General features: G+C 44.4%; 1 protein-coding gene across 4 annotated transcripts in view; it reads left to right on the forward strand.

Moving 5' to 3' along the window:
- The window catches only part of LOC119963121 (transmembrane protein 144-like), a 123,114-nt gene that overhangs the window by 60,204 nt on the left and 49,564 nt on the right, over positions 1-13,346 (forward strand). For all 4 annotated transcript variants that reach the window (XM_038791741.1, XM_038791739.1, XM_038791738.1 and 1 more), the window contains 4 exons: positions 1,638-1,760; positions 3,201-3,300; positions 7,278-7,358; positions 9,384-9,480. In XM_038791741.1, the coding sequence (XP_038647669.1) occupies positions 1,638-1,760; positions 3,201-3,300; positions 7,278-7,358; positions 9,384-9,480 (401 nt within the window). The remainder of the gene's footprint in view (positions 1-1,637; positions 1,761-3,200; positions 3,301-7,277; positions 7,359-9,383; positions 9,481-13,346) is intronic.

Here is a 13,346-nt window from a genome sequence, read left to right on the forward strand (position 1 = left end):
AAATTGAACCGAAAATAGTTAACAAAACGGTATTGTTAAGAGATTACAATGGTAACAAAATCTCATTGTTAGGAGCATGCGAGCTTGATGTAAAATACAAAATACAAAATTCACAAGTTGAAATTTTCTGTGGTGGCAGCTGACGGGGAGTTTTTTTATCAGAGGCGAGGCATGTTAAGAGCTACTGCTAGTCTGATGAATCTATAGTACAGACAGCGCTGCAACAGGCCCTCATCCATCAGGGGACTCCACACTGAATGATTTCCCTGAAATTGTCCAAGGTTTTGGTACATAACCATACACGCACAAGATTCAATTGAAGGAAGATGCAAAGCCTGTGATTCATGCACCGAGATGTGTGCCGGCACCATTAAGGGATAAACTAAAAGCAGAGCTAGAGAAAATGACTGCTTTGGGTGTCATTTAAGCGTATTGAAATCTCTACAGACTGGGTTAATCCATGGTATATGTAAAGAAGCGCAATAAAAAACCTCTGCAATGGATGACCTGTATTGATGGTGTAAAGCTAAGAGAAGAAACCAAGAAGGACCCAATGTCGCAGAAGGTGAGAAGATATCTTTGCGAAGGATGGCCCAGAGGATCCTGCTCTGGTTTCTACAACGTGAGAGCAGAGTTGAGTGTTGCAGATGGAGTTTTGCTGTGAAAAAGGAGAATCGTAATTCCAAAATCTTTAAGATCGGTCGTTCTGAGTCTACTCCATGCAGAGTACAATGGAAAGGAAAAGTATAAAAAGAGAGCCAAAGACACGGTCTATTGGCTGGGTATCCTCCGGGATATTGGCACATTGGTACGAAACTGCACAAGGTGCAGGAGAGTGAACAGTGCGGGAAGCAAACAAAAGCCACACGACGCAAACTGCTTCAGTTCCAAGTCTTGCGAGAATCTCCTCATCCAGAAGCAGCGAGGCAACTACTCTGTCAAAAAAGGAGGCAAGGGAGAGATTTCAAGCCAAATCCACAAAGAGATTTGACGATGAATCTACCAAATGCCTCAAATCATTGTAATGCAACCACCAGAAGAAGCATGCAACAGTCCTCAAACATCTGAAGAACATATGGCACAAATACAGCACGAAGATGACAACAAGAGGGTGATACATCAATAAATGAAGAACATCAAATTCAAGCTACAAACATTAAAGAAAATGAAGAAACTTTTCAAGTTCAGGAGACACTGAGAATGTCTACAAGGATAAGGCACAAGCCAGAAAGACTGAACTTGTGACAGACTGTAAAAAATTCTGAACATGCATATCCTGGTGAAATGTAAAAAATAATTGAACATATGTAAATAATTTCATTTTCCGAAGGAAAGGGGATGTGATGGTATGCGTAAGCAAGTCTGTACATAATGTTATGCATAACCTCCGATGACTAGGTGGTAGTGTAAACCCACCATGTGACCCTGTAGCTGGGGAGTTGGGAGTAGGTTGCGCTGGAGGATAGATGCATTTTGCAATAGCTCTACAATAGTTAACTAGTGTTAGTAGTTTATTATTTTACTTTATCCTTGTTATCTTTATCATGCAGTTATTATTTAAACTAAATGTTCTGTAGTCCATCATTCACTTTGGCCAGTCTACAGAACATGACAGTCCTGAACTCTGTATTTTACAGGCCTATTTTTCCAGTGGATTTTTTGTACTGCAATATGGGTTGTCTCACTGGTGGTCCACCTGATCCAACAATGCCCGCAGTTCTGGCCCCTCACGATGCTGGGTGGATTTCTGTGGGCTACAGGTACTGTAGTAATTGCTAATTGATTTACTTACATGTATGGAACAAGAAATTCTTTCCTTATCTGACAGGGATATGGATGTGTTTCGAGGTTGTGAATGGAAAGAGGAGAATGTTCTGTGTCCTTCTGAAACTATGGCTATCCAAATAGAAGCTTGAAGCGTATAGATGCAGCAATAAACAGGAAAGCATGCATTGCTTTGGAACCAATGCAATAACTAACCCCTTGTGGAATGAGGAATTGGGTGGTAGAATACTGAAGGGACACCTCGCTGAGATAGGATTAAATACAAACTAGAGGGATAGGTTGAACATTTATTTTCTAAGTGCTGGCCGCAAAACTTATTAGTGAAGTGTTTGGACAGTCTGACATCAGTTTAAATAAATTACCCATAGATCAGCACAAACCTAGTAGTCTGGGACACTTTTTTACAAATTGGCCGTGTTCGATGCAGGCTGTCTCTCACTGTAGATTGTGAATGCGTGGCTGTCATGAGGTGCCACGCGTGGAGACCCATTCCATTTCTTCTGCACCAATGCTGCTTATTTTGATTTATCACAACCCCCCAAAAAACACTCTCCACATTTGTTCATTTTGAACCCACATCTAATTCATCCAATTAACGTGGTTGGAAAATGAATGTCTGATTACTGATTAGTGGGCAGCACGGTAGCATGGTGGTTAGCATCAATGTTTCACAGCTCCAGGGTCCCAGGTTCGATTCCCGGCTGGGTCACTGTCTGTGCGGAGTCTGCACGTCCTCCCCGTGTGTGCGTGGGTTTCCTCCGGGTGCTCCGGTTTCCTCCCACAGTCCAAAGATGTGCAGGTTAGGTGGATTGGCCATGCTAAATTGCCCGTAGTGTCCTAAAAAAAAGTAAGGTTAAGGGGGGGGGGCTTGTTGGGTTACGGGTATAGGGTGGATAAGTGGGTTTGAGTAGGGTGATCATGGCTCGGCACAACATCGAGGGCCGAAGGGCCTGTTCTGTGCTGTACTGTTCTATACTGTTCTATTACAGTGTCGCTCAAATTCAGTGCCGAGAACATATGTGGTCTCAAAATTCATTTTAACTGGGAAATGTGTGAAGCACATTTTGTAAAAAGACGACAGAATTGACACCTAAACATAGGTGAGATTTCATGACCCTCCAGCAATTTTCTCTCCTTGAGACCGGGCTGCATATCACGCGCTGAAAGCTCTGTAGCCCAGGCGATTCCTAATCCATTATTTATACACACACACCTTCCAACAGGAGTCAATTACTACTGCCTGGAGTGAAAGCACAGGTGAATTTCATCCCCTTCCTAAGACAGAGGCCAACAGTGACACTCTTATCTTGACATAGGGAGCCAAATGAAGACTAATAGCAGCATATCAGAAATCTAGAATGGTTCACGTTTTTAAAAAATATTTTCCCGATTCAAATTTGTCCATTTTGTTTCAGGAAATATCACGGTTATTCCCATATTGAAAACAGTCGGGCTTGGCATGGGAGTTTTAATCTGGGCTACCTTTAGCCTTTTAATGGGCTGGGCAAGTTCAAGGTAAGCAAATTTCTTAATTTGTAACTAATATTCACTTTGTGCATCTTGTAATAAACAAGATTTGAAAATGTATCTTATTAGCAAAGAATTCTGCAGTGGCTACAGTACTCAATCATATAGGAAATCAAAAGAAAAATACAGTTTCAGAATGGCTTCAACTTGAGTTCAGCAACTGTAGACTGTGGAACTTTCTCCTCCATCATAATCCCTTTTTAACAAAATGCAATATATGTATTTCCTCAATACAATTCCCCCCGCGCCCCCCATACTTCACACACTAGGTCATCTGTCTTTTGTTCTTAAGGTGGCTACATCTTGTTGCAAGCTCTCACAGTTACAGTTTAAGACCTAACATATTTCACCTCTTTAGTTCTGATAAAGAGTCAAATGGACTCTAAATGTCAGCTCTGTTTTTCTCTCCCTACAGATGCCGCCAAACCTGCTGAGTTTTTCCAGTATTCTCTGTGCTTGTTTCAGATTCCAACATCCACGGTATTTTGCTTATTTAAGAGTGGCTTTGACAGCGGGCAACACATTAAGAATTGGTTAGGTTTCATGTAAGGCTCAAGGTTGGAAGTTTATTTTTCCTAAAAGAGTGATAGGCATGAGAAATAAATGTATGTTCAGTTGAAGCTGAGACTGTGGTGATCACAAGTTAACTAGATGCAATACAACTGAGCAAACACTAGAGGGAGCACGGGAGAGCCATACAAATACACCGGGACAGGAAGTGAGGACACACTTCACGGAAGGCAGAACTGGTAGCAGGACACAGACACACCAGCTAGTAGCATTTGAGGTAGCCGTAGGTTAAGCTCTGAAGAGAGAACGAATTCACAATAAAGCATTTCTCCACATTTGAGACTACGAGCTTTATTAAGACTCGAGGAACAACACAGAGACAAGATGCTGCTGTGAGGGAGCTTAGAGATCAGGAAATGGGTAGGCTTTCATTTTGATTATTCTCTGCTCCACTTGTGAAAGTGATCTTTTTAATCTCACCGCACCCAATCTAATTACCTGTCTGAGTTAGTCGAACACGCAGATGCACCAATGTAGATCAATTCCTTTCATGCTAAATAATGGAGACGAAATTCCTTTGGCTAGCATTACTATTCCTAATTGTAAAATTTTCTGCCACTGATCTTTGTCCATATCTCAGTATCTGGAGCCAGGTATTTGACATATCTCACGGTATCTATGATTGTGTAGACACACATTGTACACTGACTAGAGGGAAGGGAGGTGGGAGCAGAAAATGGTATCATGCAGCTATTGTAGTATTCTGCTGATGGGCCCACACCAAATGTTCCAGCACTCCAGGTAACCAGCCCTTAATGGCAAAATATTACTAAGGAGAAATTCAGAACATTCCAGGTCATGACAATAGCCTGGAGACCGTGGTGGGACCCAGAGTGGCACGGTGGCCCAGTGGTTAGCACTGCTGTCTCACAGCACCAAGGACCTGGATTCAATTCCAGTCTGTGTGAAGATTGCAAGTTCTCCCCATGTCTGCGTCGGTTTCCTCCAGGAGCTCCGGTCTCTTACCACGGTACAAAGATCTGCAGGTTAGATGGATTGGCCATGCTAAATTGCCCATTAGTGTCCAAAGATGTGCAGGTTGGGTGGGGTTATGAGAATAGGCTGGGGGGAGGGGTCTAGGTAGGCTGATCTTTCAGAGGGTTGGTGTAGACTCAATGGACCAAATAACCTTGATGTCACCTGCTGTTAGGCATTCTGAATGTTGGTGTATGTCGGTGGGATCGGGGTGTGGAGGCAGTGGATATTCAGGCTTGGCTTGGGTGGGCGATGAGCCTCCTCACTGGCCTTGCTGAAGCTACAGCAGCTGATCAATGGAACATCTATGGAAATTCTATCCCTAGGATAAAACTAAATGATAAACACTGACAAGTTGAGAAATGAGGAAACATGGAAAAGAATCACAATACACTTCAAATATGTTGGAAAGTGCACCAAAATATATATGATGCTTGCATATCATTAACAGACTGCTCGGCAATGCTGGTGCAAAGAAACACATTGTAGCAATTGCATTTGCGGTATTTCTATGTAATTTTTTGACAGGAAGAGCTGAAACAAATGTTTAACTACCACGCCACTCTGAGTCGATATCAGTAACAAAGCTTAGCTTAATGCTCCCATTTCATACTTGAAAAGAAGACTTATTTTTAAAAATAAATTTAGAGTACCCAATTCATTTTTTCCAATTAAGAGGCAATTCAGCGTGTTCTATCCACCTAGCCTGCACATCTTTGGGTTGTGGGGGCGAAACCCACGCAAACACAGGGAGTATGTGCAAACTCCACACGGACAGTGACCCAAGAAGACTTCTTTTAACTGAAGAAGATTCATACGGACTCAAAATGTTGACTCTGGGTGGGATCTATCACACAACTCACCACATATTTTGTGTTGCTGGAGGTGGTTCACTGTTGGCTGACAGCTGGATCATCTGTTGTCAGCGGGATTTCCCATTGAATATAACCTTTGCTGCCGGGAAGCCCAGGCAGGGGTGCACCATTGAAGGGACTGGAAGATCCCGCCAGTGTGAACAGCCGGAAAATTCCAACCTCTGTTTCTCACTCCGCAGATGCTGCCAGACCTGCTGAGTTTTCCCAGAATTTTCTGTTTGTGTTTCAGATGTCCTGCGTCCGCCATATTTTGCTTTTATATCCTTACTTTTAAAATAAATAAATTTAGTGTACCCAATTCATTTTTTCCAATTAAGGGGCAATTTAGCGTGGCCAATCCACCTACCCTGCACATCTTTGGGTTGTGGGGGTGAAACCCAAGCAGACTTGGGGAGAATGTGCAAACTCCACACAGACAGTGACCCAGCGTCGGGATTGAAGGCCCACAGTTTTTATCGATGGTGTGGGGACATAATCCCAACTACAGAGAATCCAGCCCCTGAACTGCATCTAAAGAGCACAATTATTATTATTATTATTGTCTTGGTGGTGACATGGCTCCTGTTGTGCCACAACTGTGCTTCCCAGGTGGGGTTCTTCAGTTAGATCATCAACCAAGTCTTTAGTGGATAGCTCATGTGCTCCAGAAGCTAGCCACTGAGGCTGGTTGAAGAAGGGAACACCTTCGGAAGTTGAAATTCTCAAAGGATGAAGAAGTCATGGCAGCTATCAGGGTACCTGGTGCAGATTTGCATAGTGTTCCAGCAATAGCCTTTTGGCATCACTGCATGAGCTTCCTCCATGCTCCTTTTTATGTGTAACACTTTACACTTGGCTTCATTAAATATCATCTGGCATTGTTCAGCTCACTGATATACTTTGTTTCACTCAATCTGTAGTTTCTGAGTCTGGGTACTGAGAGTGTCCTGGAGTGAAGCCATCTCACACGATGGTGCGATGTGCCTCAACAGACCTATACAATGCCTCAATATTAATAGCTTATTTCAGAAGCAGGTCTGTATAATTAATACCACGGAATTCCCCGTGGGCGGGATCCTCCGCTTTGTTGGCAACGCACCCTCGCCCTTGGGTTTCCCAACGGCGTGGGATAGCCATAATTGGAAACCCCACTGGCTGCCTGTCGGAATGGAGGAACCTGCTGCCTGTGGGGGCCGCCACATCGGAAAACGGGGCAGGCAGGGCGGAGAATCCCGCCCTGGTCTGTTTTGGTCCAAAGATATTACACTCATAACAGTCCAACAAGTCTTGTAAAGATAGGAAGATGATAAAATTCTAACATTTTTTGGGTTAATACCATCCTGAAGGCTATTTCTGGGAAATTGAAATATTTAAATATTCTATGTTGACGATGTTTACGTAGAAATAGATTGCATTGCTTTCAAAAGTTTGCTTTTACATTAAACTGCTGGTTGCTTTTCTTTAACTAGATATATTATTATCTCTATTATATTGTGATTCAGTGATATACAAAAGAGGATACCAACTGTTTAATGCGATCAGATGTCTATAATGGTCTTTCTTCAGGTTTGGCTGGTTTGGATTGGATGTACAAAAAGTTCCAAGTCCCATCCTAAACTATATTGGAACAGCATTGGCAGCTTTAAGGTAACAACTGGCAGGTTCAGAGATGTACAGGGCTGTATTGGCATTGAAGGGATATTTGTCCCCACATAAAGCTGTCTGCACAGAGGTTTTCCAACATCAGGTTAAAGTCCAACATGTTTGTTTCAAACACTAGCTTTCGGAGCACTGCTCCTTCCGCAGGTGAAACACCTGAGGAAGGAGCAGTGCTCCGAAAGCTAGTGTTTGAAACAAACCCGCTGGACTTTAACCTGGTGTTGTAAGACTTCTTACTGTGCTCACCCCAGTCCAACGCCGGCATCTCCACATCATGCACAGAGGTTGGAATCTATTTTAAACAGAACGGCTTGTAACCAAAGTGGTAATGGCAATTTACTAACAGTGGTCAATAGTTCAAATAGTATAAAGAATCTGTTTGTATCAAGTTGAAATGCAAGATGCTTTTCTTGCTTTAAAGCTTCACTTTGAAGGTACTTTAGTGATGTTCTTTCAGATTCTTTTGTCTCGTAGTTACTGGCCGTTTGCAAAAGTGGTCTTTGTTAACTCTTATCAAAAAAAACATCCATGATTTTGAACACCTCTATCAAATCTTCTCTTAACCTACTTTGTACACAGAGACAGCTCCAGATTCCTTAGTCTCTCCAAATAACTATATGAACCAGAGGTCGCTTCCCTCTCTGTCATTTTTTGTATCATCTTTGCATTCAGTGCTAGTGTATTTGGGCTGCTATTCGTTTAAAATAAGTTTTTGATCCTGTGACTTTGGGGTGTGATAGGGTGTGTGGACGAGGGGAGGGGGGGGGGGGGCAGTGAAGGGGACTTACGCAGGTGAAGATTAGATACTTCCTGTATGTACCCACCATGTTTTCTGGTGGAAGAAAGGCTTGCATTTATATATTGCCTTTTGTGACATCTGGAAAAAGTGTTTTACAGCCAATAAGCATTCACTCTTGTAATGCAGGAAAAATATGAAGGAAGTGAAATTAAAACATTTCTAGATCAGGGATTTCCTATCCAGATACCTCTAAAGTTTCAAAAATGACCAGAGCTGTCAATATTAGCAAAACGTTATTCATAATATGAACAGGCTGATGGAATTAGTGCCTTTATCATTTTGCTTTGATAAGTTTCAAAGTAGTTCTTAGCCAGTGCAATTATTATGCGTTGTGTAGGCAAATCAGATTGTAAATCAATTTAAAAATATGGAGATTGTTAATATTAAAAGTGACATTATTAAAGTAAGTCATGCCTTGGAATCGATAATGTATTTTTGCTACATTCAATGTCGGAGAATGGCATCTGGATTTTGCAGTCAGCCTGCCCTAGCTATTCATTACACATCTAGAGACCCTTTATGGATTCTTGCACTGAAACCCACCGTGATTATAAATCCACTTTGGTGCTACATCGCTCAATGATGGATCTGGACTGTGTGAACAGGGAAAATCAACCATCTCATTAACCAATTGAATTGATGAATCCTGCAGCACTCAGAGTCTGAACTGGGAAGTGCACATTTAGATAGTTAATTCAAAATCAAATTGTGTATAGAAAGTGAAATAGAGGGAAGGAAAGAAAGGTGGGAAGGCAAGAGAGTGAAATAAAAGATACAGAAATAAATAATAATTGAAATATGAATGAATGAGAGTCCACACTTGTAAACATTAATTTTCAGGGCCAGAGAAGTTGCTTATCCTTGACTTATCACACCACTAACAATTCACCTACATTGGAATGAACCAGCCTTAACTTTTTCTGTATCTTCAGTAGGCAAGTACCACAGCTTCAGGCCTTTCCATTTATTTGAATACAAAATCCGCCAGCGAGATACTGATGTAGCGAAGCTTGTGGAGCAGTGAGGCAACTCGGACAGCAACCTCCCGATTTCTGTATTTAACTGCACATGTGCAGTTATCAGAACCCGCTGTCACTTTTAATCTTTAATAACAGTGTTAGCCACACCATAGTTCTTACTGCAAAATCCAGGTCAAGGTCTTTGCAGGAGGAAATAATAACAGGTTTCAATTCACTTATTCTAACTCATTTCAGTGCTGGAATTCTTATTTTTGTGAAAACTGAGAGTAAAGAACCAACACCAGAAGAAAAATCGCCCTTAATACAGGACAAGGAAATGGATGCCTTACAGGTTTGGCAAATGGACAAAAGTATGAGTGAGCAGCTTGTTAGATTAATTTTTCAGTGCAAAACAAAAGAAGTTATGAAATAAAAAGCCCCAGAATTTCTTCAGGAAGCAGTGTAGGCAGATATAACAGGATAATGCCATTCTGCTGCCTTCCAGTGCTGATCCCAAATCGCTATGTGAACCCGAAGCTCGATGAGCAGCACCTCATTTTTCACTTAAGCACTTTTCAGCCTTTCGGACTTAACTTTGAGCTCACCGATTTCAGACTCTAAACTCGGGTGTGTCCCCCTTCTCCCCCCCCCCCCCCCCCCAACTCCATTCCATCACCACTTAGTTTCCTTTTCTTTCCATGTTTCTGCTTTTTTTGTGTTTTCATTTTCAGACAGTACCACACATGCTCTAGTCACTTATTTGATATTTTTTGTTTCTATTCCTGCCCCATTTCCATTCCTGTAAGACAAAGTCTTCTGTCACTTAATCACCCTTCAGACCTTCCTTTTATCCTTGTCCCATCCACTCCTTTCTGAAAAACTACTTCATTTCTAAAATTCCCCAGTTCTGATGGAAGTTCACGACCTGAAATATTGGGCACAATTCACCCCAAAAATTTCTAACGTGTCATTTTGGGCGGGTTTGGCGGGGTGTTTCCCTCTGGGTTTTTGGGTGCGTTCCAGACCTGGATTCACCCACACTTAGGGTGGGATTCTCCGGCTGTATCTGCCTGGCAAACGGAAATGTCCGTCCGGTGTCAATGGACCTTACATGGTCCCACCCATGGCGACCTTGTGGTGAATGGGGTGGAAGAATCCAGCTTTGTCATTTTTTGGGGGCCTTGGAGAGTTTCTCCCTGGTCTAGCTCGCACCTCAAAATGTTTCCAGCAGTGGGGAGCTGAACGTGCCGGTGGCATTGACTCCTCAGAAACCGTGCACCATTTTGAAAGCATGCCTCAATCTCTAAGTGAGCCTGAAGGTCCCCCACACCTCCAACCTATTGGCATTGACACCTCCCGCAGACATGTGCATTACCCCCACTCCCTCCAAGAGAGGACATCCCGCTATGGGGTTGCTGAGGTAACCCCCCTTTTCAGGCCCAACCGTCCCTTCTTTCGGGCCCCTCTTTCAGGACCCCCCTTCTCCCCCACAACCTTGATTAGGCCCCATCATACCCCCAATTCATCCTACCCCCATGCCCCCTTCACCATTCCTTTCAAAGGCCTGGTCCCCACAGGACCAGGGCACTTGGGTACCCTGGCACTGCCAGTCAATTACCTGGGAAGTGCCCCTGGCATCCTGGCACTGCCACATGGCACCCTGGCACTGGCAGTATGGCACTACCAGGGTGCACAGGTGCCAGGGGAAGTACCATGGTACAACCCCACCCTGTCACCGATCACCCGAGGAACTCCAATTGCTTCTGAGATCCTCCAAGCTGCCATCATGCCTCGTCCACGTTTGTGGAAACCAGTACTAATCGGCACCCGGTTGAGGCCTTGCTATGGAGTCATTGACACCCGGACCCCAGGTGAATGCAGCGTCGGGATATTTAAATAAGCCTTACGGCTCACTTAAAAATTATTATCTGGATCAAGCCCGGCGAGGGCGCAGTCCAGATCACACCGGGCGTAGTGAGTCGGGTGACTCGTCAACGGCCCGACTCCAGTCACAAAACCCAAATTGGGGCTCTCCTGGGATTCACTCGTTGCACCCGACTCTGCACCAGGCACAATGCGGTGGCTGAATCACACCCATAACTCTGGTCCTCTCTCTACAGATGCTGCCTGACCTGCTGAGGATTTCCAGAACTTCTCGTTTTTCTATCAGATTGCCAGCATCGGCAGTAATTTGTTTTTCAACCTGACATTATAGTACATTGGGGCGAATCATCTCCATTAGGCTGATACCTGCTAATTAAATAATTAAACGTGTCTCATAACACGAGACGGTCATATTTTGAGGGACATCCAGTGACTGTTCGCTTTGCACAGACCAATTTATACCAATTTACAATTCACAACTGGAGTTATCAATATAAATGCAAATTACTGCATTTACTGGAATGCGAAATAGAGAAAATGCTGGACAAACTCAGCATTCAACAGCATCGGTGGTGAGAAAACAGAGCTAATATTTCGAGTCTTCTTGGCTTTTTGTCAAAGAGTTATCAATCCTCTGCCCAGGAATCACCTGTGTTGATAATTGGTTTGCTGGGTACAGCTCTCCTAACCCAAGAGAAGAACTTAGAAACCCCCCTGATTTTCACCCGTTGCTGATCGCTGCCTGTCTGCTGATCACTGCCTATCTTCTGATCACTGCCTGTCTGCTGATCACTGCCTGTTTGCTGATCACTGCCTATCTTCTGATCACTGCCTGTCTGCTGATCACTGCCTGTCTGCTGATCACTGCCTGTCTGCTGATCACTGCCTGTCTGCTGATCACTGCCTGTCTGCTGATCACTGCCTATCTGCTGATCGCTGCCTGTCTGCTGATCACTGCCTGTCTTCTGATCACTGCCTGTCTGCTGATCACTGCCTGTCTGTTGATCACTGCCTGTCTGCTGATCACTGCCTATCTGCTGATCGCTGCCTGTCTGCTGATCACTGCCTATCTTCTGATCACTGCCTGTCTGCTGATCACTGCCTGTTTGCTGATCACTGCCTGTCTGCTGATCACTACCTGTCTGCTGATCATTACCTGTCTGCTGATCATTACCTGTCTGCTGATCACTGCCTGTTTGCTGATCATTACCTGTCTGCTGATCACTGCCTGTCTGCTGATGTCTGCCTGTCTGCTGATCACTGCCTGTCTGTTGATCACTGCCTGTCTGCTGATCACTGCCTGTCTGTTGATCACTGCCTGTCTGTTGATCACTGCCTGTCTGCTGATCACTGCCTGTCTGCTGATCACTGCCTGTCTGCTGATCACTGCCTGTCTGCTGATTACTGCCTGTCTGCTGATTACTGCCTGTCTGTTGATCACTGCCTATCTTCTGATCATTGCCTGTCTGCTGATCGCTGCCTCTGCTGATCACTGCCTGTCTGCTGATCACTGCCTGTCTGCTGATCACTGCCTGTCTGCTGATTATTGCCTGTCTGCTGACTGCCTGTCTGCTGATCACTGCCTGCTGATCACTGCCTGTCTGCTGATCACTGCCTGTCTGCTGATTACTGCCTGTCTGTTGATCACTGCCTGTCTGTTGATGTCTGCCTGTCTGCTGATCATTGCCTGTCTGCTGATCACTGCCTGTCTGCTGATCACTGCCTGTCTGTTGATGTCTGCCTGTCTGCTGATCACTGCCTGCTGATCACTGCCTGTCTGCTGATCACTGCCTGTCTGCTGATCACTGCCTGTCTGCTGATCACTGCCTGTCTGCTGATCACTGCCTGTCTGTTGATCACTGCCTGTCTGTTGATCACTGCCTGTCTGTTGATCACTGCCAGTCTACTGATCACTGCCTGTCTGCAGATCACTGCCTCTCTGTTGATCACTGCCTGTCTGATGATCTCTGCCTGTCTGTTGATCACTGCCTATCTGTTGATCACTGCCTGTCTGCTGATCACTGCCTGTCTGTTGATTACTGCCTGTCTGTTGATCACTGCCTGTCTGCTGATCACTGCCTGTCTGCTGATTACTGCCTGTCTGTTGATCACTGCCTGTCTGTTGATGTCTGCCTGTCTGCTGATCATTGCCTGTCTGTTGATCACTGCCTGTCTGCTGATCACTGCCTGTCTGTTGATGTCTGCCTGTCTGCTGATCACTGCCTATCTTCTGATCATTGCCTGTCTGCTGATCGCTGCCTCTGCTGATCGCTGCCTCTGCTGATCACTGCCTGTCTGCTGATCACTGCCTGTCTGTTGATGTCTGCCTGTCTG

This window comes from Scyliorhinus canicula, chromosome 3, assembly GCF_902713615.1.
Source record: "Scyliorhinus canicula chromosome 3, sScyCan1.1, whole genome shotgun sequence".
Classification (NCBI taxonomy): domain Eukaryota; kingdom Metazoa; phylum Chordata; class Chondrichthyes; order Carcharhiniformes; family Scyliorhinidae; genus Scyliorhinus; species Scyliorhinus canicula.